Source organism: Clavelina lepadiformis, chromosome 6 (assembly GCF_947623445.1).
Source record: "Clavelina lepadiformis chromosome 6, kaClaLepa1.1, whole genome shotgun sequence".
Taxonomy (NCBI): domain Eukaryota; kingdom Metazoa; phylum Chordata; class Ascidiacea; order Aplousobranchia; family Clavelinidae; genus Clavelina; species Clavelina lepadiformis.
Window position 1 is genome coordinate 5754963 of NC_135245.1, and position 13491 is coordinate 5768453.

The 13491-nt window shown below is 37.6% G+C and overlaps 2 protein-coding genes across 2 annotated transcripts; one reads left to right on the forward strand and one right to left on the reverse strand.

Annotated features, from left to right (window-relative positions):
* Nucleotides 1-747: 747 nt before the first annotated feature.
* On the reverse strand, nucleotides 748-1494 carry LOC143461924 (gamma-glutamylcyclotransferase-like). Its single transcript, XM_076959869.1, has one exon. The coding sequence runs from the start codon at nucleotides 1330-1332 to the stop codon at nucleotides 835-837; it is 498 nt and encodes a 165-aa protein (XP_076815984.1). The 5' UTR covers nucleotides 1333-1494; the 3' UTR covers nucleotides 748-834.
* A 1013-nt stretch (nucleotides 1495-2507) lies between these two features.
* Nucleotides 2508-11869, forward strand: LOC143461922 (uncharacterized). Its single transcript, XM_076959866.1, has 26 exons — nucleotides 2508-2893; nucleotides 3111-3265; nucleotides 3762-3873; nucleotides 4415-4541; nucleotides 4621-4754; nucleotides 4933-5104; nucleotides 5385-5547; nucleotides 5737-5895; nucleotides 5974-6112; nucleotides 6325-6505; nucleotides 6835-7009; nucleotides 7086-7286; nucleotides 7360-7521; nucleotides 7803-8012; nucleotides 8084-8191; nucleotides 8303-8379; nucleotides 8474-8639; nucleotides 9039-9137; nucleotides 9330-9451; nucleotides 9695-9818; nucleotides 10069-10224; nucleotides 10500-10675; nucleotides 10846-11035; nucleotides 11107-11273; nucleotides 11391-11471; nucleotides 11677-11869. Exons 1-26 carry the CDS (start codon nucleotides 2821-2823, stop codon nucleotides 11699-11701), a joined length of 3654 nt encoding a protein of 1217 aa, XP_076815981.1. The 5' UTR covers nucleotides 2508-2820; the 3' UTR covers nucleotides 11702-11869.
* The last annotated feature ends 1622 nt before the right edge of the window (nucleotides 11870-13491 follow it).

Below are 13491 nucleotides of genomic sequence, written 5' to 3' on the forward strand. Positions count from 1 at the left end.
ACCACTCGCTTGTAGTCAGTGGTCCTGGTAAACAGTGACCAATTCGGGCAATGCCCAAAGATCATCGCCGAACTTAGACCGTCCAAAAACCTTCTTCAGTCCGAGGATAAATACCAAAAACATACCATCACGCAAAAATTGCGTTCTTCGTTTAGTCCAGAGGTGACGAACCTGCGGCTCGCGGGCCGCATGCGGCCCGCCAAACAATTTTGTGCGGCCCACCAAACGATTTGACAAACGCCCATACATGCAAGGCATATAGGACTTATAGGAATTAGGGTTGCCATACCGTCCGGAAAATTCCGGACATGTCCGGAATTTAGGGTTAAATTTTGCGTCCGGGAGACCAGCAGTCTTGAACGAAGCGTCCGGTGAGACCAGCAGTATTGAACTTTCTTTCACCTGTTTCTAATCTTTGCGCAATGCGATATCAAAAGCTGATAGCACAATTGACTAATTGAGTCGCAGCAGTATGTCTTCAATAGATTGCTGCACTCAATCGATGTATTTTTTGCGGCCGCGGGAGCAGCTAAAAATCTGCCAAATGAAGCAGTTGTGCTTGAATGCTAATTATTATGCAAAATGTTAAAAAAATTGTGCGGCCCGCTTGCTCAGCCGTAACTGACAAAGTGGCCCGCGTCATCGAATAGGTTCGTCACCCCTGGTTTAGTCTCTATGAATCTACCTGCTTAGTGCTTACACATGTAACGCTCCGTGGGCAATTTATCACTCGTTTTTCACATCAGATACATTTTATAGTTAAGTTTAATTAATTATATATTATTGTTTTGTAGTAAAACCCTGACACATATTCAAGAATAATATTCAGCTACACTAGCGCATAGCGGCTGTCATGGTATCAGTTATGGTCTTGTTTCCATTGTTGGCTGTAGCACGTAATTTTGCAATATAAGCTTCCGGCAGTGCTTGTTCTACAGCACCTTCGATGATAACTTGAACGTATTGAGGCGACGGAAGACCAATGTCGCTTTCACTTGTATTCCGTCGAAAGAAGTACGCGCAAAGCATGGGCCCATCTTTGGTATGAACTGTGGAATGTTGCTTTATGTATGTTTCGGTTTCCACAGCACCCAATGCGATCAAATCTTTTTCAGGTAATTCCCATACAGTTCCAGACACTGTTTCGCCTACTTGAGGAAAAAGGCTGGCAGTCGCCCCTTGCCACTGCTCTTTGTGGGCCACATAAACTAGTTTCTTGTCTTTGACTTCACCTGTCGCTTTAGCGATGGCAGTAGGTGAAGATCTCAGCAACCATTTCGACGACATGTTACTTCCGTAAGCAAAGTACAAAGCTTTCTTTTCAACCGACATTTTTCTGATTGTTTGGAATTTTCATAAGAATCTAACTCAAAGCTTGGTAGTTGTAGCTGTTTCAAAATGTCTCAAATAACTCAATGTAATCCAATTGAAGGTTATCTCTGTGATTTAGCTGTAACCGGAATAAGTCCTTTTTCCTCTCGCTCAAAATGCAAACCGTTAAACCTTGTTGCTGTAACCTGCGGCAATGCTGAAGTGCTCACGCATCATTGCACACAACCTATAAAAACAACGTGCTATTTGTATCATTAGGCTCTCAATCGTGGCGCTTGTTCTGGTTAAATATGCTTTCCAAGCCTGAAGAACGAATGCCGGAAGTGTGTCAAATACCTAATAATGTTCGGCGTAAGCTACTATTTACATTATCCAAGCATTTAACCAACCAAGTATGGTACCTTAAAATCGCTTCCAGCAGGTATATCGAGTATCGGCAACAATTTCAACAAAATTCTAGTGCAGATCTGATACGATAGGTTAATAATTTAATTGATTATAATTATTACAAAGTTATGTATTTGTGTTGTAACTCACAAAAGCTGTGCTCTTTATATAGGTCTATTTTACTACTGCGTTGGAATTGTTTTTGCTATCTGTAATCTTGACGTTCAAACCAACCTTGCAATGCAGTAGTATGCGTCGTTTGGGCGCCAGTATTAATTTCATCAAAGAAATAAGATCAACATTGAAACAACAACAAAAATATTGGCAAAAGACCAAATAGAACAAGACAAAAATACCAACAACGTAATTATGGTTTAAGAATATAAAGATGCGATAACTTATTGCTTTGATGAAATTATTCAGGCTATTTTGAACTTATTCCGTTCGCATTTCAGGAGCCATAAGGCGCTTTTAACCACTCCACAACCGAGCCGACAATTTGGTTAATTGTCAATAACAATTTTTTCTGTCTGATGATGTGCACTCACTAACTAATTTGCAATTGTATGGTTTAACGAATGCGCAAAAACTAGTCACCGCAGCATCACGTGAAAACACAAAGGAAACTTTTCAAAAATTATTTCACTAGACCGACAATCTATTGGTTTTGCAATTACAGGTTATATATAAGTTTATACGGAAATTATAAAAAACTTTATAGCAAATTTATGTGTTTGTAGATGCTCCTTGCGCGTAGAAAAGTGACGAAGTACATTATACATACACATCTTATCAAAAAGTTGTATAGCTTAATCCACAGATGTACAGTTGTACTTGTTTGTTATTCGGCTCCATGTCAATATCTGCACCTGCCGAAATGGATGACTCTCAGTTCAACGAGAACTCTTTATGATGACGCAAAACGTTTAAATTATGTCACTAAGCAGAATTGCTAGCAATAACTATCAGAAAACAACTTCGCAAAGTCAGCAAAGATAAACTTAGCAACGTCTTCATCGGCATCTGTCACACCTTTATTGCTTCTCACGAAACCGGAATAAAATAATGTATTTGTGAAGCTTTCAATGCAGAACAAACGAGATGGCTGCAACGCATTACTTGGTTTTCTTTCTGGTCTTACAGGTTCTGATTGCTAGCGTCAAAGCCGCAACAGGTTTGAAATTGATTTTCGTTGCTATATTTTAATGGTACCTTATATCAACTTTGAAACTGCTAAATTATCTGTAGATTTAAGTTAGTTTGTGGAATAGTAAGTTTACAAATATTTGCGCTAAAACTAAGTGATTCCACCGATTTTTTTATAAAGAAATGTTTACGAATATGATTTGTAAAGCTGAAGTAAAGTTGTTCGAACATTAATGAATTGCTAGAACAATCTGGTTCCGTATCGGTGGGCACCTCGGAAACATCAACGATAAATCTTCACGTTGATTTTAAAACATTCCCTTCTGCTTTCGCTGAAATTCCGACCGTTTTTACTTGGGTTCGCAATGGTGTCGTAGAAAGTGGACAGTTTCGCACTCAGGTAAACTTTTACACACATACTGCACGTTCGATGATATTTTTTCCTAAATTTTTATAAGGTTTCGAAACTTTACAGCCTGTACCTACTTTTGAGCATTAGTTGAAATGTACATCGAAAAAAAAATTGGGCCGAAAAAGCTCGAAAGCGAAATTTATCGAATGAGTGAAAGATGTGAAATGCGATCGCAACAAAATAATTACGATTAAATAATTCATAACTGATCATTTCTTGACTTAGGAATTGTTATTTAATTGGTGGCTGAGCTGAAATGAAAATGAAAACTTTAAAATGAAAATGAAAACTTTACCATGATACTGTATTTGTGCCAAAAGTCGAAAACAAAAGGCCAAATTATTCCAAGCTCCAGTGTATAATTTCTTATAAAAAAAATGGCTGTACAATTTACACAATCTGTGATATGCAGTACTAAAGGTTGCGTATGATTCTCGATTAAATTATATTGTCAATAATTAAAAGTAGCTTATTTGTTGTGAAGGTTACCAACACAGACTTGACTGGGTTTGACGTCACTATTACTCGTTATGACGTAGCAGCTGGTTGGGATGGATCACCGAATCTGAATTGGAATGCTCAAGTTGAGGATGAAGGTGACTGTATTTCGTATTTGAACTTTGTTTTACCAATGCCCCGATAGCTTCTAAATAACTAAGGATGAAGCATTTACATATGTCCTGTAACGATATCCATCTTTGTTCAATTAGTTATTGTCACGTCAAAACAACTAGGTCGTGTGAATAATTAGAATTAAAATGGCATTTTTTTTGTTTAACCATCCCCCGACTGACGTAATCCTCTTTTGAGCGAGCGTAACGTGAGAAACTAACCAACTGTAGGCAGCCGAGTTATTTCTCTGAAACATAAGAACTTTATGTAAATAAACTGCTCGTGGTACCTTGTTTTTACTTCTCGTGTTGCGAATATTATATTCTTGGATGTTTGTGTCTGCACTGAATCCTTTACGCCTTTACGGTGATCTATTACAGTATCTTAATATTTGCCCAAAAATTTGGGAAATTGTAGGTCACGCTCCTAGTATGAATTGATCTACGAGTTTTTTTAATTTCTCAAGCATTGTTTCTGCGATTGTTTTAAAACATAATATTCCGAAAAACACTTTTGTATAAACAGTATTTAGTTCTGAGATCGGTTCTTCCGAAAGTGCGACGATGTCTTCACGTATTGTCTTCACTTCACCATATGACGTTCCACCTCAAGTCAATGCATGGGCAAGAGGCAATCCAGACTATCCAGACACGTGAGTTGCACAAACGATATTACAAACAATAACTGCGCTAAGAAGCAATTCAACAATGGGATCTATTACTTCGGTCCAGGTTCACGGTTACAGCTGACAGCGTTGACGTCAGTGGTTTCGAGTACACAGTCAGAAGAATCGACTCAACTAACGGCTGGAGTCAAAGCATTACTATATATTGGAATGCGTTGGAAATGCCTGTTTCATCTTACGGTATTTGCTCAAAGTTTTTGTAACGTTTCCAAATTGTATTGAAAATGTGATTCATAATATCTTAAGACCTATATATTTTTGAGGACATATAGGCCTACGCCTATCTATATGTGCATTTATCTATTCCAGAAACATAGTACTGTATATAAAATAAATAAAACGACTAAACTAACATTAGAAACTTCAAACGTATTTGGAACCAGTCCCGTCGTTACCAGCTACGAGATCCCCAGTCCGGTCTGGGTTTTCACGCCAGCGTTGACAGAAACATCGGCTGACGTTTTCGACATTATCGGAAGAGAAATCCACTTCAGCACAGCACGTCAAATGCTGATCGAGAATGCGCAGGGGTTTGTGGATTTTAAAAATCTTAAGTTTATTATTACGGGGTATTAATCTGTGCGTTGCTCAATGTACACACACACACACACACCCAGGCTGTAGTTGCAGAATTTTGAGCGAACTTAGGAGAAATATAAAAATTTCGGTTTCTCAAAACAACGCGCACACCCACATGAATGCGCGTCCTGTTCAAGAATAGTTAACAATAAATGCTTAAATCTACATAACCCACAGCGTTGAACCGACATCTAAATGCCAGAAACTAACTTCTAGTTTTTCCATTGACAGGAGATTTCCCGTCAGCCAAACAACTGCAGGTAGATCAACGCTCGAGTTGGTTCTGCGCGGTGATAGCGTTTACATTGACGAAAGTATAAATTTCCAAGGTCTTAAAAAGTTAAAAATCTACGCAAGGAAACTTGTGTCAAATGGGGGTTTGCTTACCTTGCAGGTAATTTTAGTGACGGACAATGATGCAGTTTGGCTAAGTGATCTCAGTTCACATAGCTTAAAAACCCTAAAATCAAAGGCAAATTTTCAACATTTTTACAAATCGATGTACAGTATAATTAAATAATTATGTTAATTAATCCTGTCTAAAACTAACTTTAATTTTTGTTTGTTATTCAATTTGATATAGGCACCTGCTGTCTGCCAAACCCTTGATGGTACAACTTGCACCCATCTCGGCAAAGCAGAAGAAATGAAAGACGGCGCAGACGGTAAATCTGGTATCTCCAGTCCGCAGGTTGAGATATACCTGCACGATATTGAAGGGAACATTAACATCATATCTCAGGTATCCATTGGAAATTGGTTTATGTTGAACCATTACACTCAGGTTATAAAGTGGGTAAAATACATTTTTGTTTTGCAGGGTTCGGATGGTATCAAAGGTGAATCAGGTGGCGATGGTACGCAAGGGCAAGACAACACTTGGGAAACGGCCGCACTTACGAATTCACAGTCATGTGATAAGGGTTGTGGTGACCTCTTTGGAGAAAAACATTACAAAGGTAACAACCTTGAAGTGTAGTTTTGTCGAATAGTTTTGCAACCGTTAATTGCCTTTGAGCGTTGTTTGTTTGGTAGGAGCATTCTAATTTCTATCAGTCAAGCAGGTCTTAATTCAATATTGATACTATTAAAAGATGCTACACGTTAGCAGTTTAATTTTTGGTTGGAAATGCAACTTTTCTCGATATAAAAATATTTGTACACGTAATAGGTTATGCGGGACCGAACGGTGGCAACGGCTTTGACGCGCGAAAAAGCGGTTCCTCTGGAGCTGGTGGCAAAGCGAGCTCATTAACTCTGTACACTGAAAATCTTTCCGGTTACCTCAGCCTTGAACAGCGTTCAGGAACAGGAGGAAATCCGACGGAGCATGGTTACGGAGGAAGAGGAGGGTAAGATGCGGAGCCATACTTGAAACAGCGTTTAAGATAAGTTTGTTAGATAAGCACATAATACGAATGTGGTGGTGTTTTTTGAAAAATCTTACATGTGGTAGTTTTTCAAACAACTTTCTATCGCTTTACGAAAAAAACCTCCGAAAGCAGACTATTTCACATTGAACCACTGACTTTACAAATTGAGATTAATTTTAATTTTTTCCTATTTTGTTTTGAGAAATTAAGAAATGGAAGACTTGTACTGTAGTTAATACAACTGTAATGACGAAAAATATGGTAATGAATTATGGTTAATAGGGTGTGAAACATTTTGGCTTGCTTAGGTATGGTGGAACCGGTGGATGTGGTCGTTTGTGCCGCGCATGGCTCATGTGTATCATAATTATATGCTGGCCCGAATGCACCACCGACTCGAGCTGTGGCAGTGACCGTGGCGACCCTGGTCTTTCTGGACAACCGGGTATGGATGGATTTGTCCAATACCCACCGCCTTCAATGGTAATAATCACTGTTTCCTGAAAGATAATCTGCCAGAAATACAAAACTTAGCTAAAGTTGTGTTTTTATTTGACAGGGAGCCTTAGGTGCAGTCGAATCACCTACCATGCGTCAAGTTCAAAGCGTAAAATCATGGTTTGAAGCTGACGTTGAACTTCAAGACCTCATTCGCCGTCACGGGGAGTCTTTGTTCCAACGAAACGACAACGATGAAGCTTTGGATGTGTTTACCTTTCTTCTTTCCATAACCGATGAAGAGTCGGCAATTCACCAAGAAGTAAGCATTGTCTTTATCTTAAAGTAAAAATAAATTGGTTTTAACAGTTTCAATTGTGTTTTTCAACCCATAGGTCTCTTTGCGAATGAGTATGATCAAGGAAGGTTTCAATTACTACGGTCACACCGAGCAGTATGCCCCTGATCTTGATTGGAGTTACCTGGACGCCAGGACAGCAAGCTTACTGGACGCTGGAAAACTTTTTGAGGATACTTACAACTCTGTCATGAATGAGGTTTTCTTTTAGCAGAATATGGTTCCCACCTTGACCCACCAAGCTGGAATAATCAAAAGTCTTTTTATATTATGATAATATTGGAATTTTCTTGAATATTGTTTAAATTCTATCCAAAGCCAAATCAATCTGTTAAATTTATTATAAAACATTGGAATTTTCAACACTTGTAGACTTTTGCGATGGTATCTTTTGTTTAGTGGAATTGTCTGTATATACGTGGCCCAAAAAATACGTTGCAGTTGTCTAGTTGTGTCAGATACTTATCATGTGATGTATAGGTACAAGACATTGCCATGGTGAGCGAAACCATGCAATCCGTAATTACTCTTGCGATAACCAATGCCGATCGAGAGCTGGCAAACAACGAAGTCGAACTGGAGAGTGCAAAGAAACTCTATTCGAAATCTCTCCGGCAGCTTGAAAGAGGAATGAAGAGCGAGATGCTGCAGATCAACGTTCTTGTGCCGTTGGTCATCATTCAAGATCAGGCAAGAAAACTTTTCTGAGGTGAAAGCTCTGATTAAAACGATGCAAAATTTTATCACTTTTTCCTGTGTAGGTCCAAGAAATGATAAGTGGAGTATCCAGCCTTATTGGCGGAATTGCTGGTTTTGTTGAGGGTCTAGTTACTTTGAATCCACAGGACGCATTCAGCGGTGCTATGATGGTACATTTTTGTTTTAGGTTTTATAATTGGATTTGGAGATCTCTTTTAAACATATTCTGTAGTAATGTATTATCTACTTTAATATGCTATGACACCTTTGGTCATTTGTAGGTCGTTAATACCTTGTTTGGTCGACCCGACTGCGATGCACCCACCATCAAAGAAGCTTCTGCTACTTTGCAAGAAAGGTATCTAAGTTGTCCGTCGCTTGATCCAAATGCATTGACGTTCGAAGTGAAACTTTGGCATCGTGTATTGTATGATGACGTAATGTTAAAACAGACTCGACTTCGGTTACGAATATGAAAAGACTGATCCCGAAGAACTTGACTTTTCCACAATGGATGCGTCTGCTGTCCCGATCATCATGTATAGTGACTTGGCAAAGAACAAGGAAATGCTGACAAAGGAATTGGAGTGCTTGTTTGACAACCCCGACAGTGACTTGGTGGGTTAATAACGTTGTACACTTTCCTTAAGTTTTCATATTACTTTGACTTAATAAACAATGAAAGCAATATGTCAGCTATAGGTGTAATTATAAAAATATATACTTTTGTCTAAGAAGACCGGATCTTCAACCAAACTCACTACTGTATAAGTAGGTTCAGTAAAAATTAAAAAAAACTATTATAGATTTCTTTTGCTCATTTGACCCAATTTAGCAAGCTTAGCACTACTGCTATATTACACCAGCATAAAAATAGTTGAAACCACTTCTTATCAAATGTCGCTAAAGCACAGTATTTACATTTAGTTCAGTAACGTACGTAGTCAATCCATTGTAGTTAACAATGGAGGATCGATAGTATTTGACGATAAATTTTGTGTCTCTTTCTTGTTTTAGGCCAAAAATTTGGAAAGAGTTATCAATGATTTCTACCGCGATGCCGCTTTGCGTATCGCTCTCATTGATCGTATAATGAACATAGATGTTCAACTGAAGGTAAAACTCTTGTTTTAAAATAAATATTACCTCAAGATTAGTCAATTATATAGCGGCGAAAACAAAATTTCAAGTAAATTTGTTTTAGTAATTTCAATTTTGTTGAAATGGTTGCTGGAAAATATTTTAATCCGCACATGGTATAAATTTTGATTGAATTCGGATTAAATTAATGGGCAATTTTTGTTGCAGTCGATTTTGTATAATCGGGCACTGTTGGCTGAAACTCAGGTTACAGTTGACGAGGCTGTGAACTCAGCTCAGGACAGCATAGCGATGAACGTGAAACTATCGTTTACCGACTTGCTCTTTAAGTAACTAATTATACCTAATAAACAATTTGCTAATTAATTTTTACCACATTGCTTAAAAATAAACCGATGTTTAAATTAGACGCAAAATAACAAGAATACTTGTTTTATAAATACCCGGCCTGAATGCTAAATGTATATTTGAATTATATCGCTTTGAAAAGCAAGCTTCTAAGAGCTTGTCGCGTTTGTACTTTTATTTTTATTTGCACTTCGGTGATAACACGTGACTTTTTCTTCTTGCAGCCTGTACCAAGAGCAAGAAAACATCATCATGCGTTCGTTGTATGAATTGTCGAAGGCTTACCAGTTTTCCTGTCTGTGGAATTTTAATGCTTTGGACAAGTACAGCAACTTTTTCAGCGACAAGGTATGCGTGTACTGACGTAATATTTACATTTCTACTGCAGCTTTCAACACGTTTTTCTTGTCAATGCATATCAACGTATACGATTATTTCAGGGTAAAAAGCGTCTTAAACAATACAATCATAAAACACAATTTCTTTCTTATCGTAACTATATAACCCTTGCAATCATGTCGTAACCATCTATTAATTTTTTTATATTAAGACATGCTTCCGATTTACTTACTTCGACTTTTTTATATGAAATGTGTAGGTGATGACGTCAAATCTAGGGTCACTAGAGGGCATGTTTCAGCTCCAGCTAATTCGACAAGAGCTTGAAGATCAGAGGGGTGTTTTCCTCAACCTCGTTTCGTCATCAGCCGGACCTGCTTCTCACACTTACACAGCGCATTGGAAATTTGACAATGTAAATCAAAAACGAAATTGAAGTTAAATAGACTAAATCTAAAATTACTTATGAACTTCATCCACGGGTAAGGTCAGTTAAAAAAACTTCTTTGCATCCGACCGTTTTCCGTTTTTCTTTAAACGATAGGATTATCAGTTGAGTTAAATAATTCTATAAAGTGATATTTTTACTGAAAAGAACATTGACGTAACGATAATGAGTTTGACAAGAAGAAAAGATTTATCTGTATTCATTCGCAAGATTAGATTTACTCTTTACATACCAACTTGCAGAACACCTACCCAGAGGTAATCGAAACACTGCAAACTGATGGCCAGTTCACAATACAACTGGAAGTTGATCCAAACAATGTCGCTATTGGAGGTTGTGAGGATTGCTATAACGGACGATTGATCTCGTATTACGTTGAACTGAGTGGTCAAGATCAACCTGCAACCGTTCCAACAAAGTCAGTAATAATTAATTGGATGCTTTATTGGTGAAGGTCTTGGATTTTACGGCAGTACGCCCTTTCTTTTCAACTAAATTAAGACGGATATTAGGCACAGAATATTTTGTCAAGCTATTTCGTATTATATATTACGCTATGTGCAAATAGTTTCTTGAATGTTTGTACAGGATTTACGTAAAAGTTGCGCACATGGGCGATTCAAACTTCTTAACGCCGCTTGCTGATGGTTCGAAAGAAGTTGTGCTTCTTGAACAAACGCCAGAAAACGTTGACGGTGGTCACGTGATGTCTTTCGACTTAAGCAGTCCCGTTGCGTCCGTGCAGGACCCAGCATTGACCGCTGAATTCTTGAAACCGGCAAGTTTTAATATCAATTTTCAGAATTTCCGCTATTGTTGTTTCAATAATGACAAATAGTTTTGCGTTAGGAGCATAGATTCTGTGAAAATTCTGACGAGTTTTTCGGCACCAAGCCATGTAAAAGCCCTTATGCATCCTACGTCGTAACAGTTCCCAGGAACGACGGTCTTGTGTGCAGTTTGGATCCAAACGAAATGGTGTCAGGAACAAATTGCCAAGACCTGGATTTTACCAAGTAAGGACATTTCTAACTTTGACAGAATTCGCTTTTCAAGTTTAACATTTTAGAGTGAGAAAGCAATAACAGTTCAGTTTTCACCAGACAATTATCTCCATTCTCTTTGTTCTGTAGGTTTGACACAATAAGCGTGTATGTGAAGGTTAAAGCGTGGAGCGACTATCCCTCTCAGCCTAACGCTGCTTCAATGACAAAGTAAACGAGCGTTATTATTGTTCATTATCATATATAGGTTATCATGACTATGCTGTGTAGCAGAACACAAACAATAAGCGTTTTGTGTCTACTACATAAGTTATCTTTTAAACGTTGGTAGCTATAGATACGTTAAACGCTGGTAGAGGACTGACTTCATTGCCTATACTTATGTCTTGCCTAACTTTCTCATTTGACTTTGCAGACTCGTTGCTGGTCTCAGAAGGTAACAAGCGTTTAACTGAGGAACGAGTTAGCGTGCTGCTAAAAGAATTTTTGCAAAAGACAACTTAATTTGATATTTTGCAATTTTGGTTGATGTATTTCCGAGGAAAGTTTCACTAACTTCGTAAAACACACGAACATCTGAAGCAATAAATTAAATTTAATTCGTGAAATGCGAGTATGTGTGCATAAAACACATTCAAGAGTTAGGAAATATTTGAGAGCGACAGTTTATTCCAGTTTACGCGTAAATCACTGAAGCCAGCTGATACCGTCAAAACCTTAACTTTGTGTAGAGAATGTTAAGATACAAATTCCCAATGAAGAAGTACCACAGAGTTAAATTTTGATCTTGTTTGTCTACACATGTCCTGCAAACATTTTCGAGTTAGTTAACATCACATACAAGGCTCAACTATAGTGAAATACAGAACTTTAACTTTGCCTAAATACCTTGTATTTGATGTTATTATGCCTGATGGCAACCATAGTGTATATATTTTTGAGTTAAGTTATAAAGCATCGGTTGGTGCACATTGGATTTTATGTACCCCAATCAATATTTGCTGTTTTTATCTACAAGATTGTATAAATCAACTGTATGTCCGGAATAACTGATAATACTTTATGTGTTCACTTGCTATGTATAAAATGAGGAACGAGTATAATCTAACTCTACTACTCCTCAACAAGAATGTTGATGATTTGACAAAAAAACAAACAAAAGTGACGTAACCGACCGCGAGCCGCAAAAATTTGTACCCACAAAAACTATTTTACGTGATTTGTACAGTTCTTTTGGATAAAGTTCCATAAATAATAAATTGCTATAGAAAGTATAGATAGTTCAGTTAAGCTTATATTTACTTGACATTCTGTGCGAATTGCGAACGCCCACACAATATATTCTTATTTTCATAGCAAACTTTGTGACTTCTTTCTGTATGCGTTTCTGTTCACATGTGTTGTCCAAGCAACCGCGACCAAATAATCATATATCAATTTATTCCTATCTGCTGTTATTTCATTTGCGGCTAACATGAATAGGAACGTGTACGTATTCCTTTACCGGAATACTCGTACTATAAAAGGGATATTTTGTCGCCCTACCATACAACAGCATTAGAGGCAACTGGTAGTACAGCGATGACTATAAACTAAAAGTCTCTTGAGAACCATAGCCTTTTGTTACGTGATAACGGTTGATAGATTTGTCTTGAAGAAAAATTCAAATGGGAGTAGAAAGTAGGCAATCGTAGCCTATAAGTGGTTCATCCTTTTCCTCGAAGTCCAAACGGAAAGAATTTCAATCAACTGTGCAGTGCTCGGAAGTCAAAATATTATTTTATATTTATGTAAGTCGGTAAATCATCGCAACTTTGGTCTAACTTTGTTTCGAAATGACGAACTAATCCTACCTATTAACAACAGAACGAATAAATGCATTAAACTAGAAAGTCTTAGGAACGAGCTGAAAGTTTAAGCCCGTTGGTAAAACGTGCTCAGTTCATATCAAAATGTTGATAAATTGTGCATAGGATTGGACGTTATTTATAATGCATGAGTTGTGGGATTTTCTCAAATAAGATAACTAGGTTACGATTGATAATGTTCAGGTTCCAACAGAGAAAAGAGAAAGCTGTAGTTGCAGAACGTGGAAAGCTTGATAACAGGACTGTGTCTGCCACGCACTTTATTTCCGAACTATTTAGAATGAAGTGTTTAGCAAAGGTTTTTGCAATCTAAAGCTCTATCTGAAAGGAAGATTTCTGATTTTACATTTGTTTGTTTAACT